At 43.4% G+C, this 17,793-nt stretch overlaps 1 protein-coding gene across 1 annotated transcript in view; it reads right to left on the bottom strand.

Annotated features, from left to right (window-relative positions):
- Positions 1-17,793, bottom strand: part of NOX3 (NADPH oxidase 3) — a 62,079-nt gene that overhangs the window by 13,386 nt on the left and 30,900 nt on the right. The window contains exons 10-11 of the mRNA XM_015084929.3: positions 15,131-15,290; positions 2,470-2,616 (exon numbers count right to left, since the gene is read on the bottom strand). Of these exons, the coding sequence (XP_014940415.1) occupies positions 2,470-2,616; positions 15,131-15,290 (307 nt within the window). The remainder of the gene's footprint in view (positions 1-2,469; positions 2,617-15,130; positions 15,291-17,793) is intronic.

Below are 17,793 nucleotides of genomic sequence, written 5' to 3'. Positions count from 1 at the left end.
TAGTGTCCTGGGACTTGAACTCCCCAAGCATATTTTTATGTAGAATTTTTTGTGTCCCTTCAAACTGATCATCGTAGCCAAAAATGAATCTTCAGATATTTTGTGACTTCAATTTACTTCCACATACAATTGTTGCACGATTGCTATAAGCAGGAATGAGTGGGCGGTACAAAAAGAAATAGAGAAGGTCTATGCTCTGTGAGGAACTAGTCATCAAAGGAAGGGCAAGCCCAAGTGCACAACTACAACGACATAAGTCAGACCACAATCCTGTTTAACTAGAGACAGAAACAAAGTGCTCTGGAGAAGTAAACAAATTACCCTGCTGAAGCCCCGAGTCACTTTGACCAAGACGACTGGGGATGGCCATACATGGAATGGGGCTTTAAAGAACCATGCCACTCAGTAGGCAGTGGGGAGGACAGAAGACATGAAGTGATTGCCAGGGAGAGGGAACAGAGAGGGAAAACCTGTAGGCATGCAAATATGAGCCATTGTTCAGTGGCTCCCATGCCAGAGGAGCCCAGAGGAGCATGATGGGAATGGAATGGAACAAGTCCTTTGCCATCAGGTCAGGAAGGGCCTTCAAGCAGCTGCTAAGAAGCTTGGGCATTATTTAGTAGAAAAAAGGGCCCTTTTCTACTTAGGTTAGTGGTACTGTGGAACTACCAATCAGTGATGTTCAAACATTTGGAATTATATTTGTTCCATATTTCTCAGCCTGACATTCAATTAATCTCCCAAACCCTGTTGATTTGCCCTTCATAATACCTTTTCCATCTGTCCCTTCTGTTCTTGTCATTCTGCCACTTTGAGGTTGTTGAATTCAGCTTAACAATTGGCTACTTCTAAAACAGCCTTTTGATTCCTCGCTGACAGAATGCACCAATTATTTTTTCCTGGAATTTGAGCATCTAAAGAGTTTCAACATGTCACGACAAAAATTTAGGAACACGTCTATTTTAATTTACTTGTATTCAGAAAAAAAGTGTATCTTACAGCACACTTTTAGAGGAGGCAGAGATAGGACGGGGCAGAGTTGTACCGTCACAAAAATCAAACAGAACCTCAGTCTCAAGACTCCCAAATGACTGGAAATTCCTGGATGGACACTTGAAATCAATTCACTTTAGAAGCTGAAAGCAAGCACGGTACTTGAAAGTAAAAAACAAAGGCTGTGTCTGTACTTCATCAAATGGATCATTAGTCAAAAATCCCACTTGAATAAGGAAAATGTTTGTTTGGAAAACAAAATTAACACTATTTAATTTATTAAGATGTTTTAGGCCTAGTTCTCAAGGAACCTGTCTTTCAAACTATCCCAGAGGAATAAATATTTAAGGCCTCCTGCAAATAAGACCCTAAAAACTCATTTAGCTACTGAATTTCAAGCTTGGTCTTACTGGAATTTCAGAGTCAAATTTCACTGATCTCTTGTGGGGTCTGCATGTGTGTGTGTCAGTGTGTGTGTGACAGAGAGAGACAGAGAGAGAGAGAGAGAGAGAGAGAAGGAGGGAGAGGGAGGGAGACAGACTGGGAGGCAGAGGGCAGGAGCACCCAACACCCACCCTCAGGAGCACATTCATTTGTAAATTTAGTGATTAATGCAAATCTTGGCTCAAACATACTTTCCTTAAAGTAAATATCAATCCAAGCAGCTATGGAAGTGCTGATTAGAACATAAAGTTTCATAAACCTAGGGATCACTTCATTGTTAGCTTCCATATTTGAGGAGTTAAAAAAATTTAGAACTTAGTAGTTATCATTCAATATTACCAACACTGAAATACTACCCTAGTGTGATATTTTGATATACACTATTTTTGGGAAGCTCCACCTTAATATTGCATTAACACAATATGCTTCCAAACACCTGCCACAACAGAAGACCACCTTGATCTTAGGTGAATAAACATATGTGCACACGATTTCTAAGAATGCCTTAAGAAAAAGAAGTCTCTAGATAAATCATGTATTCATAATGATGATTTTCTGTAGACATTCACATACTTTACAATACAAAAGGTTGAATGTAAACACTTGCGAGTTTTTTCTATTTAACTCTGAATAGCTGAAAGCATAGAATTAGACCCAATCAGGAGCTGAACAAGACAATACAGTTAACCAATAATATGCGCTTTGATGTCCCTGAAATGACAAATGCAACTTTTGGTGACATAATTTTTCTTGGATTTCCACGCTTGGGATTATCTTCCATTAACTAACCTCTTTTCTAATCTGCTTGTCTATTCTTCAGCAAGTTAACTGTAGATTTTTCCATTGCTATGATTTGAATAACTCTTCTAATCTGGTTTTATTTTATCCTTCTTTCCTTTTTAAGAACAGACAAATAAGTCTTTCATGCCACCAGATAACCATACAGCTCATTATTGACATGGTTTCTCTTCCCTTTGCTCTATTTTTAAATGACGTATGTAATATTGATCATTTTAAGAGTCTTATCAATACCTGATTTTCATCCCAGTTGGTAAGAAATATATGATAACTCAGAAAGTGAGCTTTCCCTCGCTCATTCATGAGTGTTTCCAGCGAGAGTAAGAGATCAGCAAACCATTCAAAAGCCCTTGGATCCCGGCAAATCCAGTAGAAATACACCTGTCAAGAGAGAAGACAAGAGAGTGGATCTGTCCCGCTCTTCATAATGTGCTGATAATCACAGACTGCTTTATCTCCATTAAATTATTTGAGCTCAAATGGGCACTTCTGCAAAATGACATGCTTCTCTCTGCCAGGGAACAGTCACACTGTGATTTCTTTTGAAAAAATTCACATTGTGTTTGAAAAAGTCCAGAGTGAATTCAGAGTCAGGAGTCTGTGGGCTGTTGCCAGTTTCACTGGATGAGGACCAATTCACCACATTCCTGGCTGTGCTTCTTTTCAGTGAGGTTAATAATCATAACTAGCTGGGCCTTTCACGGCTCCCCAAGGGGAATAAACCGTTAGACCAACCCCCTTCATCTTTACTCATGACCTAAGCTCGGGATTTGAACTCTCTTCTCCAGAGACGCCAAAGGCTTGTGCGCTAATCCACTTCCGCATCATGACCTCCGGAGGGTGGAGATTATGGTAATTGCAGAAGGAAGCCACACGGGCCAGCAGTTTCCCCTCAGCCAGACATATCAGTGTCCAAGAAATCTAGTGGGTGGTGGTAATAGTTTGTGTGTCAACTACTATAATGAAATTATGTCTAGGAACATTTTTTTTTAAACTCTCTGTGTTTAGCAAATGGCATGTGGCAAGGAGTATTATGGGTTTGCTGAAATAAAGGCTTAGTTTTTGTGCTTTGAGTTTTAGATAATTGTGCCTGGAAGAAACCACAGGAGAAAGATCTGCTAATTCTCCTGATTTTTCTCACAGCCCTGTTCCTTGCTACTCATTACTGTTTTCCTGCACTCCCCACCAAAGAGACATCTCTGTTACTTAACGAGATCTACCAGGGGGCTGGCCTTGACCTCCATCAGCAAACATCTCCTCTGATAGGTGGTGTTCCCTGCCTCCTCTCTCCACCAGCCAGCCTGCAAGCTCACAAACATGATGAAACTTATAGATGAGATTTAATGAACAGATCAAGTTCACGAGGAAACAAAAAAGATCACAGAATGTATTTCAAGGCTAAACATCTTGCCCATGTTTCCCAGGTTTGTTCAGGAATTTCTAATATGAAGTCAGTAAGAGCAAAAAAGCTAGAGGATAAGACCTTTTCTCTTAAGAATTAGAGCCCAGGGGCGCCTGGGTGGCTCAGTTGGTTAAGCGGCCGACTTCAGCTCAGGTCATGATCTCATGGTCCGTGAGTTTGAGCCCCGCGTCGGGCTCTGTGCTGACCGCTCAGAGCCTGGAGCCTGTTTCAGATTCTGTGTCTCCCTCTCTCTGACCCTCCCCCGTTCATGCTCTGTCTCTCTCTGTCTCAAAAATAAATAAACGTTAAAAAAAAATTTAAAAAAAAAAGAATTAGAGCCCAATATTTGTCAGACGGTACCACTACAGCTCCGATAATAATCTCTAAGTGCGGTAACCCCCCGACGGAGTGCCTGTTTCTTTGCAGTCGTAAATCTGAGCCATGGTTCCTTCCGGTGAGTGCCCCAAGAACCACCCCCCCCCACCGCCCCCAACACACAAGTACAGCGATTGTGTTCATTCACTCACTTGTTGACTCAACAAATGTGTCCTACATCTCTATGTCGAGACTCTTCTCGGCTCTGGCACTTTAAGAGCAAACAAAAGAGCAAAAATTTGCCATTCTCCTAGAGTTTGCGTTTAGATGCAGAAGAAGACAATAAAGCACAACACGGAATACATCAGAGGGTGGTAAGTACTATGGAGAAACACAAGGTGGGCTGGAAAGGGCTGCGATACTACATCAGATGGTCAAGGGAAGGGGACATTTGAGCAAAGACGTAAAGGAGGCAGGGGAATCACGGTACTGATGGAGGGAGCAAGGACTGGGACCTCTGGGGAAGAGCCAGGGGGCTGGTGTGGCTGGAGTTGTGAAGGAGGGGAGGCAGCAAGAGATGAGGTCTGAGGGGGAGGCCGGGAAGCACAGATATGGGGCTTGGGGCCACCTTGACTTTGCGCGAGAGGGGAAAGCACGGGGGAGTGTCTAGCAGGTCTGAGGACGGATCATGAAGCAAGGGAGGCTGATTTGACATCCTGGGTTGGTGATGAATACTGCTATCCTCTTTCTTTTCACTTTGTGTAGTGCCTAATCTGAATTATTCTTTGAGGGGCAGTCGGGTGGCTCAGTCGGTTAAGGGTCCGCCTTTTGATTTTGGCTCAGGTCACAGTCTCACGAACCTGAGATTGAGCCCTGCGTTGGGCTCTGGGCTGACAGTGTGAAGTCTCCTTGGGATTCTCTCTCTCTCTCTCTCTCTCTCTCTCTCTCCCTCTGTCCCAGCCCCTCCCACACTTAGGAGCACTCACTCTCAAAATAAATAAATAAACCTAGAAAAAGTAAATTATTCTTTGAAAACCTTAGCCTTCCTCTTTCCTTGCTTTGGTCGTGGCAGAACAGAAAACCTATTGATTGAATTTAATACCGTTCTTGCTTACGCACCTCCCCTTGCTTCCTGCTCTCAGTAGGTTGTTTTGCCCAGGACCATTCATGGTGGCATTCAGGTTAAAACAAACATCGTTGATTTATTTTCTATTATTTCCACTCCTTAAGGAACGTGCTTAGCATGCCTTCATGTAGGAAAAATACCCTGTTTACTTTTTTGAAAACCTGTCAATTTCAAATCCAGTCTCAATCATCCTTACTTGAAAAATGCCCACATCTGAGCTTCCTGCACACTCTGACCCTCATCCTTTCAAATAGAAATCATGCCTGTTCTTGCTTTCTTGTGGCTTAGCAGTGTGTCAGTGTTCTTAGGGCTTGCCGGGCCTTTTATACTTTTTACTTCCTTCTAATGGCTTTGTGTGTTTTTCCCTCTGTAATTGACTTACAGGTGACACAGGGCAGCTTTGGTGCAAGAGGCAATGAAGGAAAGCTGAATTCAGTCTCAGAAGTGCTTCAGGCAGAAAAAGAAGAGAAGAGACTTTGAACGGAGAAAGAGGCTATTTACTTTGACTCTCTTTCATCCTTCTAACGGTGAGGGATACTCACTGTGAAGGGACAGGATAGTTCGACTTCTGCATTTCGTCCAGTAGGAAGGACCCGGTCGCTGGTAGAACAAATATCCCAAACTACAGGCTACACCTCTGTGATCTTTCCCACACTCACCCCTCCTCAGTCTCCAAAAAAAAAAAAAAAAAAAAAAAAAAACCACCCCAAATCAGTTACCAGTCTAAAGCGTGGTTTCCAGAATTCTGTAGCTGGTATCGGGGCCCCAAATACTTAAGGCGACTTTAAAAAGTTTTGTTAAGTAGAAAGTCATCCTCAGGAGAGAGATGAAAGTTCAGGACTTTCACAGTAACAAAGTTATTGCTTTTACAGGACTCGTCGCACACATTTCTAGAGATATAATGGATCCGCAGACGTTTCGCGAGGCTACTCCGGCAGCCCACAATGGGTTTAGAGCGCTCTGTGTGCACGTGGCCTGTCACAAGCCTTCATGTCACATCATTCCTGGCACGAACCACCGTACCAGACTCAGCCACCCCCACCTCGGAGGGCCTGGGTCTGAGCGACACACAGAGCTGTATTCTCTTTCGAGCACCACCCACGCTCTCTGAAACTGGGCTCCTCTTCGAATTCTGCAGAATTGCACTGGACCAGGTCAAGGTACTCTGGGGTCAGAAGGAAATGGATCTGCGCCGCTTTTGGAGAAGCAATCTCAGAAAAAGAAATAAGAAAAGCTACCCATCGACTTTCCCAGGGGGGTCCACTGGTGCCCACCCCCCCCCCCCCCCCCCCCCCCGCCGTGAGAGGCTCCTATCTCACGGCCTGGAGAGTCATCTCTGAACACAGGCAGAGGATACCTCCACAGGTACAACCTCTATTTCTTCAGACCCCACATCGATCCCCCGAGGATGGAACGGGGCCAACAATTTTTTATTTATTTCCTCTTCAAAGAAGGAGATTGTACCTGAGGACAGAGTTTGATGATGTGGTGAGGCAGAGTAGTTGGACACTGTGAGCCTGTGAGTCCTCTAACCTGTTCTAGACTCCTGGCTTCACCATCCCCATGGTGGGTAACTGGGGGCAGGTTATTTACTGTGAGCCTGGATGACCGAGTACATAAAATGGCAGAAAGCCCACCACCCTCTAGAACAACAACCTACGGGATTATGGTGAGGGTGAGAGTGCCTGTGGTCATGGAAGCACAGTGTGTAACATGTGCATTAAGTGCTCAGACCTGTCAGTTGCGACCCCTGTTCTCTTCTCTGTTGTTTGGAGGAGCTTCCAGAATGCATACCACATGTCTATATTAGAGAGAGCAAAGGGAATCATTGGCTTTACTTGGGGGGTCTGTGTTCCCATGGGTCACTTGTGAATTATAGAGGCGGTGATCACTGAGAAGAGGTGAAACCACGCTTTATCTCCAGCGCCAGTTTGTGAATATCAGCATTGATTGTAGGATGTGGTCCAAAAAGAGGAACCCCTTCACCGGCCAAGTGCATTCTAGGCTCTGCGTGTGCAAAGCCCACAGGAGGCATTTTACGGAATGCCAGCGTTGACCTTGACCTTGACCACGGCCTCCACCCAGGAGAAGGCCAGTGGGTTACACTGTGACCTCGCCTCCTTCCGGACAGCGCCCTCTGTTCCCCACTGTTATGAACTGGATGTTTGTGTTGTCTCCAAAAGTATAGGTTGAAACCCAATGTGATGGTATTTGGAGGTGGGGCCTTTGAGAGGAGGTTAGATTTCGGTGAGGTCATGAGAATGGGACCTCCAATGATGGGATTGGTGTCCTTCTTAGAAGAGGAAGAGACCAGAGCTCTCTCTGTCTCTGTCATGTGAGGACACAGCCAGAAGGTGGGCATCTGTAAGCCAAAGAGGCCTCCTCAGAACCCAATCATGTGGGCTTCCTCATCTCGGACTTCCAGCCTCAAGAACTGTGAAAAAAATAAACATCTGCTGTTTAAGCCACCCAGTCTATGGTATTTCTGTTATAGCAGCCTGAACTATATGCTCAGGTACCCAGGCGGTACAAAATACAGGACCGTCGGGGCGCCTGGGTGGCTCCGTCAGTTGAGCGTCCGACTTCAGCTCAGGTCATGATCTCACGGTCCGTGAGTTCGAGCCCCGCATCGGGCTCTGTGCTGACAGCTCAGAGCCTGGAGCCTGCTTCACATTCTGTGTCTCCCTCTCTCTCTGCTCCTTCCCCATTCATGCTCTGTCTCTCTCTGAATCAAAAATAAATAAACATTAAAAAAAATAAAAAAAAAAAAACAAAAACAAAATACAGGACTGTCAGAAACTCTAAACAACTAGGGTGACAGAGACTTGCCACTGAGGGAATCAGTACCATTTTCCAAAAAGAGAGTTTTTCTCTCCAAAGAGATAAAGACTGTGGCTGATTAGAAAACATAAATAAATGTTAGTTATCCTCAAAAAGTGGTAGCTATTATTGTCCCGGCTTTTATTTTGTTGTTGTTGTTGTCGTGAAGGTCCTCTGGATGAATATAATCGCAAACAAATTTTGAAGCAATATTTGTTCTTACTGAGAAACTTCCTTAATGTGGCTTCCATGTTCCGTTTTAAGGAAATATAATTACAGAATAATTTTTCTGATTAACCATTATAAGACGGAGGCCAGTCTTTGTCAACCATTTTTAGTCTCCAAGACTTTTTCTTTAAAAGATATTTAACGTTAATTATCTCATGGCTATGCTACTGCTTTGCCCCGTGAGTGAGGACTCTCCTTGTTTGTGCCTCCATTTGTTCCCGTTATAGTTCATATGACTTGTTGGACAGCCAAAGTGTTCATTAATAATAAGGTCATTATATAAATTGTGAGCTATCCATACTTTGGGATGCTCCAAAGGCACTAAATAAAATGACAGTCAAATATCGGACAAAGGGCTAGTATCCAAAATCTACAAAGAGCTCACCAAACTCCACACCCGAAAAACAAATAACCCAGTGAAGAAATGGGCAGAAAATATGAATAGACACTTCTCTAAAGAAGACATCGAGATGGCCAACAGGCACATGAAAAGATGCTCAACGTCGCTCCTCATCAAGGAAATACAAATGAAAACCACACTCAGATATCACCTCACGCCAGTCAGAGTGGCCAAAATGAACAAATCAGGAGACTATAGATGCTGGAGAGGATGTGCAGAAACAGGAACCCTCTTGCACCGTTGGTGGGAATGCAAATTGGTGCAGCCGCTCTGGAAAACAGTGTGGAGGTTCCTCAAAAAATTAAAAATAGACCTACCCTATGACCCACCAATAGCACTGCTAGGAATTTACCCAAGGGATACAGGAGTACTGATGCATAGGGGCACTTGTACCCCAATGTTTATAGCAGCACTCTCAACAACAGCCAAATTATGGAAAGAGCCTAAATGTCCATCAACTGATGAATGGATAAAGAAATTGTGGTTTATATACACAATGGAATACTATGTGGCAATGAGAAAGAATGAAATATGGCCCTTTGTAGCAACGTGGACGGAACTGGAGAGTGTGATGCTAAGTGAAATAAGCCATACAGAGAAAGACAGATACCACATGTTTTCACTCTTATGTGGATCCTGAGAAACTTAACAGAAACCCATGGGGGAGGGGAAGGAAAAAAAAAAAAGAGGTTAGAGTGGAAGAGAGCCAAAGCGTAAGAGACTCTTAAAAACTGAGAACAAACTGAGGGTTGATGGGGGGTGGGAGGGCGGGGAGGGTGGGTGATGGGTATTGAGGAGGGCACCTTTTGGGATGAGCACTGGGTGTTGTATGGAAACCAATTTGACAATAAACTTCAGATATTGAAAAAAAAATGATAGTCAATCACTAGGTATTGACGCTGAAGGCACGCTGAGCCATGTTATATAAAGGGAAAAAACAACAAAACAAAGTGCACATCTCTCTGTCTCTCCCTACCCACATCTCTGTTTACGTACGAATAAAATAACACCGTGATATGCACATGGGTGGGTGTGCGTGCGCAGATGCATGGAGAAGCAAGGGAATGAGACACACCCCCATGTTTAATGGTGAACCCCTTAGAGAACAAAGTGGTGGTGGTGGTTACTTTGGGGAGGAAGGCCAACGGAGGGAGATTTTTGACTATTTTATTTGAATATTTTACAAGGACCTTATACTCTCGTATGGCTTGTGTGGTTAATAAACCACAATATCAAAACTATTAATACTAGTCACTATCCCACAGGGCAAGGGTGAGTCCTGATAGGGGACTGAAGTCTTTTGAGGCTGTCTAGGGAACGATGGGGGGGCACGGGTGTTTTCTGGAGAGGTAAACGTGGCCTCGTGTGTCCCAGTTCAATTTATTACAGCACTGTGAGTGGTTAGCAGAGGTGATCAATTCCAGGAGTGGCCAGAGCTCCAGTATGAGGAAAAGGGAAAGCAAATAATTTCTCAAACTAAACAGATTAAATTAAGTGCATTTTTCATTCATTAGAAAAGAGAGCAGGCCCTCCTTTGTTTTATTAATATATTTAAGTAGAGTATGGATTTTTGCCTTTCTTGGCCGCCTTGCCTTGTTCCCACTGGCCCATGCTGTCTTTTTATTTGAATTATCTGTTTATTATATTAGGTTAAGAACCCAAGGCCATCTTGCATGCGACACACTATAAATACCCATTATCATGGTTATGTATTATTGAGGCGATGAAGGAAGACAATTTATGAAGAAATGAGATTATCTCAGTTTTTTGGTAATCTATCTTATTATAGTCTGAAGATTACATATGCAGTTAAGAAAATGAACCAAATCTTCCAGTTGGCCGTTCTCTCAGCCCTGTCTACACGGCCGTGACATTAGGGGAACTAAAATGTATAAGCCAATATATTGATGCCCGCAATCCCCCCTTCCCCATTTGTACACACCTATTTCATTCATCATTTTGACAGTTTGCACAAGCAACCTGTCCTAATTTTTTTCAAAAGCTCTCTTCACAAATCGAGTGCGATGTGGAATTAATCATCCCGTTAGGCAGGCGTTGGAGGACATTCGTTGCCAGGGGGTATTTACACGCCCAGCACTCAGCTTCCTTCAAGTTGTATCAGGGACTCCTCAACCACCCACACCTCCTCCCCTCATCCCGAAGATGTGTCCTGTGCGCATCTGCCTTCCACCAAGTGAAGTTTGACTCCTACTCCTGTGTTGAAAACACCTCTTTTCACATATTACAGCCTTCCCCCCTGGCAAGCCATCATTCTAACTTGCTGTTACTTCGCCTTCTTGGGAAATTTCCTCCCAACCACTTCTCCCCCTCCTCCCCACCATCTTTAAAAATAAAAGATAGTTAGAAAGAAAATTTAAAACCCCGGCTTCAAATAGAAAACGCTACACACGATCCTAAAGAAACAGCAGGCGTCCTATTGGCTATTCTCCTGCATTTAACTTAGAAGTGTTCTAGAATAACGTGGCAGAGGAGAAGGGTGAAGAGCTAACAGTTCGCAATGGTTAACAACCAACAAAACTTTCGGTTTTGTTAGTATTGTAGGCTTGCAACGTCAGGCTTGTATGTAAAAATGTATGCCTTTATGCCAACCGGTCTTTTATACAGGGAGGAGGAAATTGCATCTCACTGCAGTTAACCATCTAGGCTTAAAATTCCAGCTCAGAACCCCTAGGCTGCATTTTCCCCTTTCCTTACTACAGAAGAGAACAATCTGAAAACTCTAGTCCAGAGCTGTACTTGTGAGGACGCTTGTTAGATAAATATGTACTGCTGTGCTCCCCTGCACTTAAAAATTATATAGATGCTGACAGTTTCATGGAAAGGGTATTTATATTCCAAAAACATGTAGGCGGTCCTGACAAATATTAGTTACATAAGCCTAATGATAGTTGTACTCAAACAAGCACAGAGTGGCTTTAAAACAGAAAAACTTCTTTAAACTTCTTCTGCTACATGTAGACTCTAACAAGGTGAATCTTAAGCATAATTTGCAGCCTAAACTTTCAATAGCATGAAATCTCACCTCTTGCATAAAAGAGCCTTGATGTGGAAATTGGAAACACACGGTCCGACCCTGATTCAGCGGTTAACCAGCTGGGGGACTTCAGACAAATCATTTCCTCATTTCCCAGTCTAAGTACAGACTCTGACCTTTCATGGTCATGCAAAGCTGGGAAGTTAAGACCTCTCAAGTTATTTTGTGATTCTATGCTTTTAGCTTTCTTCTGCCATATACCATTATTCTGACCTTTATTTTTGGTGGACTATTGCCCCAATATTGCCCCCAGTTTCTGTAAGTTATAAAAACATCTTTTTTTATTTCCAATCCTTTGGCTTCTGTTTTTTTTTTTTTTTGTTTTGGTTTTTTTTGGGGTTTTTTTTTGGATGGAGATCAATGTCCCTGTTTTATAGCTTTGTGGTAACTGCTTAACCCTCCCGCTGAAACAGCCTTGAGAAACCCCAAACACAGAGCCCAGAAATAACAATGAAATAGTGAAGGAGGAGGTGGTGTCAGGATTTTGTGGGTTCTTATAAACATTTTTCCTTTTGTAGTAAAATAATTGAAACATATTATTTGAATTATAACATTAACAGATAGCTTTTTTGGTTAAATAAACATGACTTAATCTTCGTAAACTAGGATTTTATCAAAAATGGCTTGGAAGCCATTTGTTCATTCGTTTTGGCATGGAGACATTTATTCACTAGGTGATTTATTAAAAAATTATAGCGTGTGTGTGTGTGTGTGTGTGTGTGTATCTCATTATGCATATCCAAAGAAGCCGCACTCAAGGAGCTCAGAATCAGGGGAAATGAGATCCTTTGTGAACATGACATAAAAGCATAAGGCTAATGAATGCTGAGGGAAGGGTGGGGTGCTCTATGTCTGGTGTGAGGAAAGTGAGAGGCATGTCACGTCTGTATCCAAGGGCCTGGCACGTAGTAGGTGCTGAATAGTTACTCACTGAGCGAATCAGTCAACGAAAGTCAGGCCCACCATCACCATCTTCATGTGAAATATAACATGACCTTTAGTGTTGGGAAAACCATGAAGGAAGAAGCTGCCTGTATGGATGAGTTTTACTTGGGAGACAGCAAGAGGAAAGAGAAAGCTTAGGGGATTGAGATATCCTCATAAACCATAACAAAGCATTGTTGTGAGGCCCAGATAAATAGAACAGTAGCTGTTTTACTGGTTTTGTACCGTAGACTGACTGTCTGCGTCCCCCCCAAATTCATATTTTGAAACCTAATCCCCGAAAGCGATAATATTGGGAAGTTGGGTATTTTGGAGGTGATGTGTTTATCCAGGAGGAACCCTCAGCAGTGAGACCAGTGCCCTTATGAAAAAGACTCCAGACTTCTAGACTTCTGTGTCTATTTTTTTCCTGAGTCGAGAACTGCGAGACAACAAATCGGACTCTCGCTGATGAAAAAGGAAGAAAGGACTACAAAAAGCTCCCTCACCCCCTTCTGCCAGGGAAGCTATAGGCTAGAAGACTGCCATCTGTAAACCAGAAAGCAGGCTCTCATCAGACACCGCGTCAGCCAGTCCGTTGACCTTGAACTTCCCAGCAGCCGGAACTGTGAGAAATACGTTTCTGTTGGTATCGTGGGATAGGAGCCCCAACAGACTAAGACACTTTGTTGGAAATTACTGTGGCAGAGAGGAGAGGCGATGGGCTTTAGCAAAAGAAGAGTCTGGATTCGGACTCTCCTTCTACTATTTCCCAGCTCTCGGTGCTTTGGGTTCCTCAGGACTAAACTGAGGATGTCACTTATCTGAAAGGGCAATGATGACAATTTGATAATACAAGCTATCGTTCCTATTAGCTTTGTGACCAGCTTCGATTTTTCTCATCTGTAAATGGGAATAAAAATGATAAGCTCCTTCAAAAGATGATGTGAGATAGTATGTGTAAAACGCCTAACTTCCCATCTGCCAGGTAGTCAAGGCTTGATGGGTCTAAGCTACTAGTAGAAGTGGTAATCGAGCCACATCTTCGGCAGTGATAATGAACTTTTATATCATTCTGTACACATTTACGTTACATTGTTCACACATTACATTATTTCTTTGTCTTCTTTGGTATTAAAACTCCCCGTTGGATATGGGCCCTTATTTCTCCATTTCGCAGATCAGGAAACCCAGTCAGAGAGGTGACTTGAGTCACTCAAGGTGATGCATTTAGTGAGGGTGGAGTGAGGCTGGGGCGGATTCTCTGGCCAGGAGTCCCACAGTCTGCCTATAACACAATGGTGGCAGTCATATCTACCATACGTTGGTGATGTCATGGAAAGAGCCAGATGGATCTAATCTGAATCCTGATTCTGCCTTTTACTACCCATGTATTTTTAGGGAACACACTTTGGTTTCTCTAACCTTCAGCTTCCTTATCTGGAAAACAAGCTTGGTATTCTCTCTACTTTATAAAGTTGTTGGGAAGGTTATAACCATCAAATGAGAAAGTGTATGTCAAGCACCTGTCATTGGAAACTCACGAAATGATAGCTAGTTTTATTCTTATTTCTTAGTTGGGAAAGCCCCAACTTTAGAGCTCTTCTAGTCTCATACTGCCCCAGTACTTTGAAGAATGCTCTTGCTTAATAAATGCTAGGTGGAGAAGGTTTCCATGGCTAACTAAGCTTGACAAAAGTGGGTGAAACAAAACCGAATGAGGTTCTTTTCTATAGAACTTATTTAATAGGGCAAGAAATGATGTGAATCTCCTAGAATGAGATTTGTAGTACTTTAAGTTCTTATGACCACAGAGTTCTCTTTTGTGGGCCATATCATAAGACTAATGTTCATATCCAACTATGTTAGACAGACATGCTAATCGAATTAAGTGAGTTCCTTTGACAGGTGGGAAAGTGTAGCCAAAGTGTGAACCCGAGAAGTGACAGAATCAGGACCGGAACCGGGCTCGCCTAATATCCCGAGTCCTCCTGAATTGACACCCCTCGGCGTCAACATGGCTCCCTTTCTCCTGCTGTTCTGGTGTCTACGGCTGGGCCTCGGAGGGTTAAAGTACGGACAGTCTCTGGGCAGGACAAAGGAAGGAAGGTAACCATGGAGGTGTCTAGTCAGAGAACACATCAGACATGACAAAAGAGATTCTGAGCTTGGCGATATCAAGTAAGCAGGCCAGTGAGTTCCAACCGTGGCATTCTTGTTAAGGCTACGAGTGCACGAAAGGAAGATGTTGAATTGCATCCTGCAACCAGAGTATCAGGCCAAAGAGACTGAGGGAAAGGCCTCCTGTTAATATCACTAACTGTCGCCCAGTCACAAAGCCATTTGCAGCCCGTCCATATTTTACTGACATGAGCAATTACATGTCCTGTAATGGCAACGAAGCAATAAAATTTATGTCTTGTCATCTTTAACAAGATTAGACATAACCCTTCTCATAAATGTAATACCGAATGGAGATTTTTAAGAACATAAGTATAGTTAAGGATCCTTGAATTTATCCCTCATAGTTAATTAAAATCCTCCCCAGGAATTGGCAGATGATAGATAGAAGGATGTGGAACCTCTTAATCCACGTTAAGTGTGAACTAATGATTTTTTCCATACCTTGCTCAGCTTCAGCTGGGTGTGCGACTCACATCTGTACCATATGGATTTCAGGAGAGAGGCGAAGGGAGTTACCCCTATTCCTGCAGCAACGCACACGCTCACTGGGTAGTGAAACACGTCCGTCAGTGCGGTTCCAAACGGCCCGTCCACCGCCAGCCTGCAATCACAGAATGTGGCCTTGGTGACGTTCAGACGCGACGCTCTCGAAAACAAAGCCACCCTCAAGCCCGGCTCTTTGCAAGATGTTTGTAACTGGGTGCAGGGGGGTTGGCTCTGAGCTTGAGAATGCCCTGTCTGGAGAGCCTAGACTTAACATGAGGAACTGGGGGCCTGGACTCGCGGGGGGACGACCAGACAGGCCAGCCCAGGTGCATTCATGGTAGGACAAAGCCTGACTTTTCTGGCTTGAGCCCACTCCTCTTCCCCGTGGCCGGCTCTTCTTACAATTTCTAGAAGCTTGTTTTGGCCCTGGTAGAAGAGGCCGTCTCTTCTCCTTGCCTCCCCTCCCCTTCCCTCCCCTTCCCTCCTCTCCTTTCTTCCACCATCAAAGGAATAAAGCAGAAGGTGGTTTAGAAGGCTTATGTGTCCTTTTGCTAACATGCGTCTTCTCTGTTTTTACTTATTCAGTCCCACATCTTAGTGCGTTCATATCATTTTCATCTAATAGAAGCCATTCATTTGGAATAAGTATGATTTTGAGATCATTTGGCAGGTATGTGGAACTTCTAAAACTTGTTTCAGATTACGTGAGCTCCAAATCTGTGATCATCAGGCCGGGAACGGCACTGACGTTTTGTCTTTGCTTAGCAAGTTTTTCTTGGTAAGGATGAAGCATGTTTATTGAATAAATACGATTGTCTTTAACATGGTCTGGAAGAGACTGGCCCCCGGATTCGACTCCATTTCTCAACACCAGTTCTCCACCTGGCTTTTCTTTCCTTCCCCAAAATACACAGTACCCCCCTTCTGCCACAGGGCCTTTGCATGTGATAATCCAAGTAATCACTAGGAATCCTCGGTCCCGATTCCTCCCCTCTCCCTGTCTTGGTTCATAGTTACCCTTTCATTAGGTCCTCCCTCAATCATCATTTCCCTGGGGGAGCTTCGTGGATCCTTTGCACTAAGGCCAAATCCCCTCTTATATACTTTATAGCCCCATGTACCCCTCCCCTGTAGTCTGCATCACTGTTGTAGTTTTACAGTTTTTGGGGTGTGTGCACGTGATTTGATTTGTGTCTCTCTTGATCACGAGACAACAAGTTCCCCGGAGGGAGGGGCCGGGTCTGTCCTTGCTCACCACTGCGTCCCAACGCCTGGCATGCTCTGTGGCATGGAGCTGTTCAGTAACAATTTGTTGAATAAATTGTAAAGGGAATGTTTAAAATATTTCAGTCAGCAGAATGTATTAAATAACCTCAACTATTCCAAAAGCACACATTTACATATGAACAGAGATATGCTAATTAAAAGGCTTCTAAGTTATTCATAACCATTCCCTAAGGGGTGTCTGTAGAAGGCACCCGAGGTTGGCCCATTTGGGCTTACTTTGTGTTCATGAAAGTTCAATTGGGTTTTATTTTTAAATATTCCATATGCCAGACCTCCTAATAATTCAAATTAACTCTCTTCAAGTTAATCTTAATTAATAAGGCTTTATTACATATTGATTTATGGAAATGGAAGAATAAAAATAAAAGGTCATTAACCAGAAAGGGTTAGTATCTCAGCCCACTGTAGATTATTTTATAAATAATTAGGTAAGGGGAATTGAGAGAGAAAAAATGAAACTGTCCAAGGATTAAAATGTCTTACCGTTAATTGTTTTTATAATTAGTTGTATTTGGGACTTCTCTGACACTGATTTGAAAAGATAACAATTAAACCCAAAGAAGAATTGTGTCACACAATCCACAGAAATACACAATAGATAAATTTCCTCAGAATCAGAATTGTGCATCTAAGCTGGAAGAGGCAGGAGAAAATATTTAGTCCAACTGCCCTGATAATATAGATAATATAGTCATCCTTCCTTCCACCACCCCGACAGCTGATCGCATTCTGCTGTTAACTTGCGGGGGGCGGAGGGGGGCAGTTCAAAGCAATAGACGGTTTTTCGCACGTGTCACCGACCTCTGTCTTCTGACCACACTCCCGAGAAACGCACACCAGCTCTCTTCCCTTTCTTGTCTCAGGTCTTTCAATGGTTGATGGTAGCTATCGTGACGCCCTGATTGTTCTTTTCTGGACCAAAACGTCTCCATTTCTGGAGACCTCTCGCAATCCTGAATCGACTCTCTTTGCCCAAATTCTTGTTCATCGAGTTCACCCAGCTACTTCCTCTTCGATCTGGATCCAGAGTTTAAGGATGCCGCTTGGAAAACGACCCTTTCCGGCATCCACACCGTGCGGTTCCTTGTTGCTCTGGTCCGCGGCACACACACCCGCCTCATCGACCTCCACCCTCGACTCTCTGAACCCATGGCCTTTGCTCATAGACACGTTCTCCCTGTGGTCATTGCTGTCACGGACATCTCTGCGGTCGGTGACCTTTCATAGTTTGCTAATAATAATAGCCAGCTTTTTTTTTTTTTTCCACTATGCGTCATGTTAAGGGCTTTTAAAGGACTGTCACCTTTAAACCTAAACAAACTCTTAGGTAC

The sequence above is a fragment of the Acinonyx jubatus genome, chromosome B2 (genome assembly GCF_027475565.1).
Source record: "Acinonyx jubatus isolate Ajub_Pintada_27869175 chromosome B2, VMU_Ajub_asm_v1.0, whole genome shotgun sequence".
In the NCBI taxonomy this organism is placed as follows: domain Eukaryota; kingdom Metazoa; phylum Chordata; class Mammalia; order Carnivora; family Felidae; genus Acinonyx; species Acinonyx jubatus.
This window is presented reverse-complemented; position numbering and strand designations above follow the sequence as displayed.